Source organism: Eurypyga helias, unplaced genomic scaffold, assembly GCF_000690775.1.
Source record: "Eurypyga helias isolate BGI_N326 unplaced genomic scaffold, ASM69077v1 scaffold46517, whole genome shotgun sequence".
Taxonomy (NCBI): domain Eukaryota; kingdom Metazoa; phylum Chordata; class Aves; order Eurypygiformes; family Eurypygidae; genus Eurypyga; species Eurypyga helias.
In genome coordinates this window covers 18,001-30,305 of record NW_010262059.1, presented here as the reverse complement: position 1 = coordinate 30,305, position 12,305 = coordinate 18,001, and the positions used below count along the sequence as shown (strand labels likewise).

Genomic DNA, 12,305 nt, shown 5'->3' with positions numbered 1-12,305 from the left:
GTGGTCCCCCCCCCGCGGCAGGGGGGGGGGGCGCCTTCCACTAGACCAGGTTTCTCAAAGCCTCATCCAGCCTGGCCTTGAACACTTCCAGGGATGGGGCATCCACAGCTTCTCTGGGCACCCTGTTCCAGTCCCTCATCTCTCCGCAAAAAATTCCTTCCTGATATCTAATTTAAATCTTCTTACTTTCAATTTAACTCGTTATCCCTTTTCCTCATAGTCTCTTCCTGGGACTGAATGAGCCTAATGCTACTGAGGTTAGGAGGCTGGAAAGACTGGATGCTTGATGTATTCTTTCTCTAGAACTGAAATGCCATTTTGTTAGCAACTGATAATATGCTATCTGCCTGCACTTGGCAAAACCAATGAAAATTTTAGTTATTTTGGTGGTTTTTTTTTTCCTTCTAGCACAAAAGGTGTGAGCAGAGAGCCAGAAAACTCTTGAGTTGGAGTGTTACCATGGATAAAACTAACCCTGTTAAAATAATGATTGTGCTGTACTTGCCTAACTCTTCAGTTTCACTCAGGAAAATGTCTCAGGTCTCAGAGCAGACAACTGGGGTGGGAGGGGGACTGTTTAGCAACTTCCTATCTTGAATTCACCTTTTGGTGCTGATACTGCTTCCTCACGGCCCTCTGCTGTCCTTCCCAGTCCCGTCTGCACCCGGTGCCATCTGGGTGACGGAGGAGATGGAGCACTCCCTGGAAGTGGAGTGGGAGAACCCACCAACAGATGTGGATTATTACAAGCTGAAGTTCAGATCCCTGGTGGACATGGATGAGAAGCAGATCATGGTGCCCAAAAGTAGTTACCCTAAGAGCCGACACATCATGACTGGTGAGGACTTGTGGGTATTCCAAACTGGGCAGGGGCAGGGAGAAGTGGCAGGAGAGATTGATTTTTGCAGACTGTAGTCCTGAGGCAATTCTTCTGTTATGTGTGGATGGCCATTCTCCTTCATCTCATGCCTGCTGTAGGCCAGCATGAGATTTATTGGGGTTCTCCTATACCATAATAATGGGTCTCTCCACAAAGAGAAAGCTTCTGTGGCCTGTGGATAGCAAGTTTCAAGGCATATTCATTCAGCTTTCATCCTGTCCTTGTTAGGAATGAAGTATATTCTATTTCAGAGGTGGTAACACTCATATTTTGGAAATCCCCACTTACTGTGTGTGCCCTGATGGCAAGCCTGGACTAGAAGGGCTACCAAGGCATTCTCAAAACAAAAGGAACTTTTCATCCAGAGATGAATTTATAGTTTTAAATCTAAACTTTAACTTCATCTCTGCTACAAACCAAGAACTGGGTAGACTGAACAAAACAGCTTTCTTTAAAAAAAATTACTGTCTTCCCAATTGATTATAATGCTCCCTTTTCCTCTTTGCAGGCCTGAAACCTGGCACAGAGTACAAAGTCACCGTCATACCTGTGAAAGACAACACAGAAGGGAAACCATCCTCAGTGAGTGGTAGGACTGGTATGTGGAAAGTTTCTTTTACGATAGTGATGTTAATACATCATTCAGTGACAAATCTGTTAAGATCACAGCATGAAAAGTGCAGTTGGCTGCTTCTTCGTGCATGACCTGCAGTCAGGTCTGCTTATATCGTGTTTAAGCTGGTCTAACCTAGCCCTAGCTCAGTCTTTCACCCTTAACCTGACTAACGGCTCCAGCCAGACACAGGGTAAGCATAGTAAGCTGGCCTCTGTATGTAATAACAGCCCTCAAACAAGCGCAGCACTAGGTCTGGCAGCAACAAAAGGTTTGCTGGTTCATGACTTCCCTAACTAGATCACTGACAGGATGACCTTGCTTAAACCTAGCACACATGATCTAGGGTCTGCGTGTGGCCCTTCCTCACAGATCCTCTGAGCCACTGCTGCTTACTGCCTTGCAGCTATTAGCTGCTGCTGCTTTGTCTGGTCTCATGGCCCAGAAGCAGTAAGGAAGAGGACACGTTCTTCCCTCCTGTACTGCCTGGCCTCCAGCATTATTTTTATGTTCCTCAGACTGAACAGAACAGTTGGACTGACAAGCAGAGTAGCACACCATTTCTAGGCCTGCATTTCCACGGGGGCTATAGCCCCAGCCTGCTGTGTGGTCTGGTACACTTGCCCCTCTGCAGATGAAGTTGTGTTTGTCCAGTGGGCTGCACAGTGGCACAAGCCCTGGCGCTTCTGTGGTAGTTGGAGTCTTTGCCTCTTGTATGTGAAGTGGCTGAAGAGGCTTCAGCTACTTGCTGGCCCTTAGAGGTTGAAGTGTTAGACTGCTTTATCTTGTAACAGAGCCCCAGTCAAATGTAGTCATCTCCAGCACGGGGAGGGCACAGAAGCATCTTTAAGATGACTTTGGCTCCAACTGTGTGTTCAGTACAGCTCTGAACACCTGGCAGATGTTACTGTTACTTGACTGCTATTTTTTCCTCTAACTGGCAGCATAGCCATTCCAGACCTGAATGCTAAAAGCAGACCTGGAAACCCTGTTGGTTCATTGATGCTTCAAGCTCTTCAGAAACATAGCAGAATATTTTTGAGCTATTATATTGAATAACAGAATCTGAAGAATTTTGAACTCTTCTTCTACGTGTAAGATTCTGCGAACTCTGAAATTCAGCTCTCTTAACAAAAGGGTAGGCATGCTGCATCCAAAGACTGAAAAATCCCAAATTAGGCCTGAAATTCCTGACATTGTCTTGTCAATTATTCTATTAAAAGAAAATTGATTTAAGACAGCAAATCCTACAACCTCTACAATGGTGTTGCAAGGCTGCTCTTCTTCCTTGCATAGATTCCGATTATGTGGCATGTCCTTGACTTGTCTTTTCAAGCTGTACCTCACAGACCTGGGAGCTGCAAACCTTCTTAGAAAGGAAAAAACAATCCACAATGAGTCATCTTGCTCATATTTTTATGTAACCCCTGGAACTTAGGAGCTTGGACTAAGACAAATACTAGCTATTGCAAGACCTTCCGCTAAACTCTGATTCATCACCTGAAATAGCAGAAGTCTTGGGGGAGTCTGAGAGACAGATCTGTAGGGCAGGCAGAAAGGGAGGAGCAACAAATGGCTGATACTGGAGGCAGAGAAAGGATGGGACCTATACTGGTGCTGTGAGGAGGTAATGTTCAAGTCGGTGCTCATGGAAGGTGAGGCAGGTAGCTTGCAAGCTTTTCCTGCAGGAAAAAAAATTAAAGTTTCATCTAAATCGTAGAACAGTCCTGCTTTCTCCCCACTCTGACCATGCTGGTTTGTTGTGGATGTGTTTCTTTCTCGAGGGACTGTAGGGAGAGAACCTAGGTGACTCTTTTATCTGGCCAAAGCAGCAAGGCAAAATGATGGAACAGGTATTGTAGCGGTTTAATTCAGCTGGCGTTTCCTAATCCTGCACTTTGAAATGTGTTCTCAGGAGTTGATAGCCCAACCAATGTGGCAGCTGACCAAGTGACAGAGGATACAGTCACTGTCTCGTGGAATAAAGTTGAGGCTCCCATAGACAGATATATGGTGAGATACACCTCAGCTGATGGGGACATCAAGGAAATAGAGGTGAGGAGTGAAAATGACACCATCACCTTACTGGACCTGAAGCCAGGCATGGAATATGTCATCCACATTTGGGCAGAGAAGGGACTCCAGCGGAGCAAGAAGGCAAGCACCAGAGCTGTGACAGGTAAGTTGTAGCAGCAGCAGTGGAGGGAGCTGAGTTTGAATTTCAACTCCTTCATCAATTTCACCTGTTTCAGTAAAGCTTCTGCTTTGCACAGGTTTTTAGCGAGACAAAAAATTTATGTCAGTCTTATTAGTGTGGCTGAACAGGTCTCCAGCTCAGCTTGAAAGCTCTTTGTGTTGAGTCCTGTCATGGAGATGTTCTATGGCAAGGCACCAGTTAATATCAGTACAGAGAAGAGTGAAACACAACCAGAACTAAAGCCTCGTAGCTGGAGTGTGTAATTTATGCCTTGCCTTTAAAATGCCATAAACCACCTGTAAGCTTTTCTTCGGGTGACTGGTGTGGCCAGTTGCCTACTTTTAGGTTGGTCCATTGTCTCAAGCCGGCCTGTGTTCTCACTGATACAGGTGACTGCCTCAGCAGCTCCTGGACCACCCAGGGAGTTAAGGAGTTAAAAGCACTGCATATGCATGCAACCACAGCCCACACCCAGCTGCAATGCAGTTATGACTGAAGAACAAACTTGATTTTCACATCACACAATAAAATAATTCACTTCATTTTTCCTGCCACAGATTGGCATCTTCTACTGCTAACTAGCTGAGCTGTGATTATTCAAATACACGTTCCCAGTGTGCACTGCTCCAGGGTGATGCAAATGAGCCTTGGCATCTTTCATTAAAATGAGAAATAATGTATCTTCATCTCACAAAAGAGGTGAGATAGTATACACAGGTGGAAAATCACAACTTTTACCGTAGTTAGTGTGTGGTAAATCATAGTGAAGCTAAGCTGATATGTGGTAGATTAACAGTGTGACTGTCAGATGGTTGTGCATTTGTGCCCTGGAGTTTAGACTCTACAGCAGAATAAGAGTATGCTGTTCCAATATTTTGGGAGGCATCTGCAAGTCCTTCATTGCTTAGGCTGTATTTAGCAGGCTGGGTTGTGTGATAGTGGCGAAGGCTGACGAAGTCCAGCATCATCTTTCTGTCTGTGAAAAGGGCAAGGGAAGGATTGTGACAATGGGAGGAGATTGGAAGTAGCTTTTTTATTTTTCTAGTGGAGAATGTGAATATATTTCTTGCTAGTGTCATTGCCTGGTTCTTCACCTTCAAACCGTCTCCTAAGAAACTGCTGGTGTCGTGTCCATGTAGTGGCCAGATGGATGACAGAAGACACAGTCACAATCTCCTGGGTTAGGGTTTGGCCTCTGAGTACTTGGTGATATGCAACACCAAGAACATGGAGGTGGGGAAAGACAAGAGTGTCACTGCTCTGACAGGACTGAAGCCAAGCAAAAAGTATGCCACCAGCCTCTGGGCAGAGAGAGGAGCCCAGCAGATGTCAAAGCTGTGACAGGTAGGATGTTTGCGTCAGTAGGAAATAAACCTGTTCCAGGAGAGCTGCATTTCAGACAGAGATTCTGAGCAGATGATTTATTTTTTTGGGTTAATTCCCGGAGCAACCCAGGCAAGAGGTGGTGATCTTCAGAGAGCAAGAGACAATAACACCACATTCTGCATGGGCCTTCCTCTCTGCCTGTGCAGGGTTGGCTGTGCTTTTGTTGCCCTGCTGTTGCAGCTGTGATGAAGAGACCTAGATCTCAGCCGAAATACTCCAGAACTGGGCACGGCCCAGTTTTGTAGTTCAGGCCCATCCTTGATAGGAAATAAAGGATGAGAAATGGAAGAAATTGATAGGGCCCTTGTGGGGAAGGAGTAAGTGTAGCCTCTCTGGGACAACCCGTGTTCTTCACTCCTAGCTGTTCCTGCATAACTCGGCAGCCCAGCTCACCTGGCGCTGGGGCAGAGGGCTGACTGGCCCTGCCAAGGCTCGGCCACATCAGCACTGACATAGAAGTGTGTATACCAACGCGTCCGGAGTTGCAGGACTTGCAAGCGGTTAACCCCCTTGTTTTACCTACCTTGCACTGTGTCCAACAGTACAAAATTGTCTGGAGCCACAAATGGTGATATCCAATGGGACTTGCTTAAGTGTCAGTTGCTTACACTGCTTGGTCAAAACACTGTTTATAGCTGAAGATAAAACTTCTATTAGATTTACCAGTTTGAGCTGGAGAAAATAAATAAGCTTTTGGACACAAGCCCTTTTTAAGTCTTTGGGCACAGGAACATTTCCCAAAGTTCATCTATTTTTCCAAATATATTTGATAGTCTAATAAAACATACCACCTCCAATGGTAAAATCTGAATTGTCTGTCTTTAGACCACTGTGACTACCACAGCACTATACTAAAACTTCTAAAAATCATGATTTTGCTTACAGAAATCGATGGCCCGGCAGAGCTGTTGACTGACAAAGTGACAGAGGATGCAATTACTGTTTCCTGGAACAAAGTCCAGGCTTCAATAGACAGGTACAGAGTGAGCTACACCTCAGCTAATGGTGACACAGAGGAGAGAGAGGTGGAGAAAGACAAGAATGTCACTACCTTGGCAGGACTGAAGCCAGGCATGAAGTATGTAATTTACCTCTGGGCAGAAAACGGAGAACGACAGAGTGAGAGGGCCAACACTGAGGCTGTGACGGGTAAGAGGGCAATAGATTTTGTTAAAGGGTATAAGTTACAGCCCATCTTTGCCTTAACACTGAAAAAGTCCGACTCAAGAGAGTTTCACAGCAGAGGGAGATTCAGGCTTAACTGATCAAGTCTTCAGGTTAGTGCATCTTGCTCTGAAACCTATTTGGCATCATCCAGAGAGGTTCTGATTACCTGTATGTACTACAGATGGGCTGTGTTACGATTAGTAATAGGGATTAGGGAAAATTAAGCCTTTGCATCAGTGTTTCTTATGTATTTCTATAGTCTTGTTTTATTTTAATTAGTTAATTTTTTTTTAATCCTTCATCGTGGAATAGGGAAATGTGCAGTTCCTTTTTGCAGATGAAGAAATTGAAGTGCAGAGAGATTAACAGCATGCAGGATGCATTTTCTTGCAAGAGGATGATTAATCTTTGTTCCTCAGCTGTTCTTACTAGGACTTTTTCCCTTGTGCAGCCAGTCCTGGTTAAGAAGTTGCAGTGATCTGCCCAGTGTGAGGGTTACTGGTTTATAGCAGCACTGTAAGGCTGAATGTCTGAATCAATTGCAAGCTTGGCAACTGTTTACAAGACTCATGCTCTAGGTCAGGGACTTGCTGAAGAAAGGTGAGTAAACCTGTACCTGGATCATCCTGGTCTCTTAACAGGAGCTTTGGTTGTTCTCTCACTTTCTGGACAGGTGACATGTATGAGCTTCAGATGCTTGTGACCATGAGAAAACAAGGAAATAACAATATCTTGCTTTGCAAGGGCTCTCTTCTATCCATGTCATGACTGGCTGGGCTGTTCCCTTAGAAAGCATCTATGAGGATTAAGGACAGACCCCAGGCCTTGATACCTCTCAGCTTTGTAGGTCCAACCAGTGTCTGATTGGAAATACATCTTGGAAAAGGGAAAAGCTGACAAGACCCTTGAGGGAAAGGAGTGTCACAATACAGCCTTTGACAACCTGTGCTCTTCACTTTTAACTGTCTGCAGAAATCGACAGCCCAGCTCACCTGGTGACTGACCAAGTGACAGAGAACACAGCCACCATCTCCTGGGACAGGGTCCAGGCTCTCATAGATAGGTACATGGTGAACTACAGCTCCATTGATGGTGACACAGAGGAGATGGAAGTGGGGAAGAACGAGACTACCACAACTCTGACAGGACTGAAGCCTGGCATCGAATATGTCATCTATCTCTGGGCAGAGAAGGGAGCCCAGCAGAGCAAGAGGGCCAGCACTGAGGCAGTGACAGGTATTCCAGGAGAATCTTTGTCTTTCTACATGACACTATGTTGTGGAGGTGATCTCAGTTTCTGTCCTGTTTTCTTCTGGCCTGTTGCAGAGCATATGCTCTGCAGAATTTTGTCTTGTGGTCACCTGTGATATGGAGACATGCATGCCAGAGGCACCTTCAAGCTTCAGCTAGAGATGGTGCCTCCTGCCAAGCCTACAGAACTTTTAGGAACTAATGACTGCTCTGTTAGTTCAGAAGCTATCAGCCTGTGAGCTTCACAGAACTTAGCTAAAGCACTGTGATCCTGACTTATTAGCTTTGTCTGCTGGTTTTGGTCTTCAGGTATGCTAAGCTCTGCATGTGTGGCTGTGCTCTGCCCCACAGTGTACATTACTGCTGTGGAACCTTGCTTAAACTTAGGATGGATCAACTACTGCCACTGATAAGAATGGTGTTTATCAATGAATCAGGGCATGGAAAGAAACATTTCAGTTGTCGTCTTTCGCAACACAAAAGGGTAGCAAGTAGTTGGAGCCCAGAAAAAGTCTCTTAACTATTAGTAATTCACTTTATATAATCAAGGTTTGTGTTTACAGAAGTTGGCTACTTAGCTAGGCTGAAGCCTGACTGAGAGGCAGAGAACACTGTAGCATGTCCTGGGAATGAGGGAGAGATGGGGTAGAACACAGGTCTTGCTACCCTGATTAGTTTGAAGCCAGATGTGGTGTACATCATCTGTATGTGAGCAGGGAAAGGAAACAAGCAGAGCAAGAGGGCAGGCACAATCAGTCTTAAGGGTGACCTGTGGAAATCTTTGGTTGTGATTCTGCAGCTATGAAAGGAGGGATGTAGCTTCACATGATGAATTAGCTATGATTATGTCCTCCTCTGACCACCTTTTTTGCTGAGGCCTCCTTCCCTCAGTCATACTGTAGAGAAGTGTTACACCTTGCTAGCACCTCACAGCTCAAACAGATATCTGTGGGGGAGGCTGATAAAGGGGAACAGAGTGTTGGTGCTGCCTCAGTCTCTTGCATCTTTTTCTTTGCCTCAGTGTACTCAGTGTCAGCCAGGACTATAGGGCTGTGCATGCTCCCAATTAGCTGGTCTACTGGATCTCTCTTGAGGCTTTGTCAGACCTAAATTTTTATGAATGTTAAATTTCAGTTGGACTTTCTTTCACACAATCATTCTTTCCCGTATCTCTGCTTGATATTTTACTCCTGAGGCCTCTGAAGATGGCTGTGCCTAAGTGCCCTACCTTGTCTTACTCCAGTTCTGCATTGTCAATAGCAAGTGCGGTGATTAGCCACTGAGACCCGGTAAAGCTACAAATGAGTTAGTCCATGTCATCCTTTGCTTCCTGATCATGGGGGTTTAGAAAGCTAAAGTTTTTAAGGGGAACACGTGTGTCTTTTACCCATACTTTCTACTCCACACTTTATTTCTTAGAAATGGACAGCCCAAAGAATCTGGTAACTGATCAAGTGACAGAGGACTTGGCCACCATCTCCTGGGACAGCATCCAAGCTCCCATAGGCAGGTATATGGTGAGCTACACTTCTGCAGATGGGGACACCAAGGAAATGGAAGTGGAGAAGAGCAGGAGTATCACCACCCTGACAGGACTGAAACCAGGCATGAAGTACACCATCCATCTCTGGGCAGAGCTGGAAGGCAAGCAGACCAAGAGGGCAAGCACTGACATGCTGACAGGTGACTGTGGGAAGAAAGGAAATGGGGTAGAAGGACCCTGATTCTTGTTATTTTATGTTTCATAGTCTCTTTTGATATTACTGGGTAATGAAGACTCACAGTGGCAAACCCATTCTGGGGATAAGTGCGTGGGTATAACAGAAACTGCTGCTATAGATGATTATAGAAGAGGCAGATGTAATACAAGAGTGCTGACAACTGATAGTACCCATCTTATTTCACTAGTCCTTACTCAAAAGCATGTGGTGCTTCACGTGTCGCTATCAAGCCTAACAGTAACAGTGGTTTAACAACCAAAGTTAAACCATGTGAGAATCAGGGACAGTTAAAAATAATGGCCCGCCCTTTTGACTCGTCACCTTAGACTGGTCCTAGGAGACTGCCAAGCAGGCTTAAATCTCTCCTGTTCAGTCAATCATAAGGATTATGGTGTACTGGGAACATTTCAGGGTCACTCCATATCCATTGGCCTTGCTAACGTACGTTTTCTTAGTTTATGAATTTAGCTGGTGTGAGAGAGGAGAGTTGAAGCTTGGATTTAGGGTAAGAAGCAGTTGCCCAGTGCTTACAGAGGTCAAGGGCAGCTGATGGGGACAAATGAAGCTCTCAGGAGGCCAAAAGACTGAACCTCTCTGGAACTAGGAATGCAGGAAGAGGTTCAGCAAATTGAAATGTTTTTCTGAACTGGAATGAAAATGGAGACACGTGAAAACTTCACGTGAACTGAATCTGCTGGGAGAGGGAATGCATCTGGCATTCGTAGGGATATTTTTGAAATGTACTTTTTTGTGTATGTGTTCATATTTCCAAAGTAATGACGCTTCTGCTAAAATAATACAACTTCTGATGGGGGAGGGGAAAAGCCCAAACATTTTCTTACTCGGTATGATAGCTGGTTATTCCCTAACATTCAAACCGGCTGTGGCAGGGGGCTGTTCTGCGGTGGTCTCCTGCCCCCATGGAGACTGCTGACTGCCCTTTAAGAACAGTGCTGTGAAACTGTACGACTCTAAGGCTGCTCTCCCCATCCCTTGCTTCTCGTGATGGATTTGGTACCTTTTAGCTCCCTCTTCCCTAACATTCAAACCGGCTGTGGCAGGGGGCTGTTCTGCGGTGGTCTCCTGCCCCCATGGAGACTGCTGACTGCCCTTTAAGAACAGTGCTGTGAAACTGTACGACTCTTAAGGCTGCTCTCCCCATCCCTTGCTTCTCGTGATGGATTTGGAGCTAAAGCTCCCTCTTCTGTCCAGCGGGAGTTATACAAGTAATGAGCTACTTGGAGAAGACTTCGGTGTCCTTTTATTTAAAGCAGCTGATTAGCGCTAAGTCAGGAACCTAGTAAAAAGTGGTCTCCAGTTACAGTGAATTTTAAACAACATGCTGTGTGAATGCTGGTATTCATGTCCCTGTTGTTCTCCTTATATTTTGGTGTTTTGATTTATTCTCAAATACCTCTGTACCTGTTTTAAGCAGTAAGCCTGTACGCAAGGAGTGCAGTGTTGGGAGAGGTCACGCTATTCCACTCTGCTCATTTATCAAAGATGACACAATGTGGCCTTGTCTTCTTCTGTGGCCTTTTCACAACTGTAATATTTAACTGATGCATTATAATAATTTTTGTCATTATCCTCATAGCACTCTTCAAGGTCTAGGAAGTGTTGCCTGGTCTATATGGAGAAGAACTGAATCAGTGGAAAAGTTAAATTACATGCCCTTAGTTCCCCAGGGAGGTCTGTGGAAGAGCAGGGAATTGAGATGATGAGTTCACTTATAGTTTGCTATAAACTCAGGTGTACTTCTGAGCTGGAGCACTCTTCCCTGAAGGCCAGCATTGCTCACCAAGAACCTTCTCTCTAAAACTTGGAAAGCCAGACAAACCTTACTTCTTAAATTGTTTTCCTTAAAATGTTCCCCAAACACCAGAATTATAGTAAGCACAGGATGAACATGAGGGAGAGGCTTCTTCCATTGATGTTACTTCCAACTGAGCTTCCGAAATAGCTTTTATCCTGAGGGAAACACTGCAGCCATGTCGTGGGTATCTCATAAGACAGATACTTTTCAACAACTGCTGTGAAGTGGCATTACTTAAAAATAATTCTGTTTTTCTCATGCTGAACTTGAGCAGTCTGACTGCACAGGAAAAGTCTGGCTAAGCCTTTGATGTCAGTGAAGGAGCTGGTGTCCCATATACAGCACAGACTAAACTGTAAAGCTGTGGGTTTCTTTGTATTCCTGCATTTACTGAAGAAGACTGAAACATGACAGTAAAGCCTATGAAGCCATTCTTCATCTGCAGTGGGGAAACAAGAGGTAGGGCCTCTCAACAGGCCATACTAGGATTGTGCTCCAGGACTGGGGCATAGAGACCAAACTGGCCTGCCTGTGAATGCTCCTCAGAGATGAACCTCATGGAGGCTTCTCTGGCAGACCTGTCAGGAGCTCCTGACCCCTGTACAGTTGAGTCAATTGCAGGGCTCACAGAACATCCCAAACCAGATCTGTAGCAGACCTTGCCATGTTTGGTCTAGGCTTCAGCTTCTTCTTGCTAGCTGTGAAGGTCACTGTGTAACTTCATTATTCCCAGTTAGCAGAATCAGGCATTGAAAGCTCAGCCCATGCCCTGCACTGCAGTTGCTGTCTTTCATTTATGCAGTGGGACTCGAATATTCTTTTCTTTTTCAATAGCGATCGATATTCCCAAGAACCTCCGTGTATCTGATGTGACCCATTCTACTGCCGTGGTTACCTGGACTCCTCCTGCAGCACAGATTGATGGCTACGCTTTGATGTACCAGCGTCAGGATGGTGTGAGCAAGGTACAGTGAATTTCTCAGCCCTGCAGACCCCACGGAAATCACCCCTATGATTATGGTCTCTGCCAGTTGGATCTTGTGGAAATATGGTCTACAGAAGAACAATTTTGAGGGGGATTCTATGCTATCCCCGGCCCAGGGTGGGAAAGCTTACAGAAGGAGGTGTGCTGCTGTCATGACTAGAAGCTGTGGGGGGACCTTCATAGAATCACAGAACGGTTTGGGTTGGAAGAGACCTTAAAGCCCATCCAGTTCCAACCCCTCTGCCATGGGCAGGGACACCTTCCACTAGACAAGGTTGCGCCTCATCCA

The 12,305-nt window shown here is 45.4% G+C and overlaps 1 protein-coding gene across 1 annotated transcript in view; it reads left to right on the top strand.

Moving 5' to 3' along the window:
* TNN (tenascin N) overlaps positions 1-12,305 on the top strand; it is a 24,150-nt gene that overhangs the window by 5,794 nt on the left and 6,051 nt on the right. Inside the window, exons 4-9 of the mRNA XM_010155559.1 lie at positions 653-838; positions 1,389-1,478; positions 3,409-3,672; positions 7,216-7,479; positions 8,914-9,177; positions 11,866-11,996. Coding sequence (XP_010153861.1) covers positions 653-838; positions 1,389-1,478; positions 3,409-3,672; positions 7,216-7,479; positions 8,914-9,177; positions 11,866-11,996 — 1,199 coding nt within the window. The remainder of the gene's footprint in view (positions 1-652; positions 839-1,388; positions 1,479-3,408; positions 3,673-7,215; positions 7,480-8,913; positions 9,178-11,865; positions 11,997-12,305) is intronic.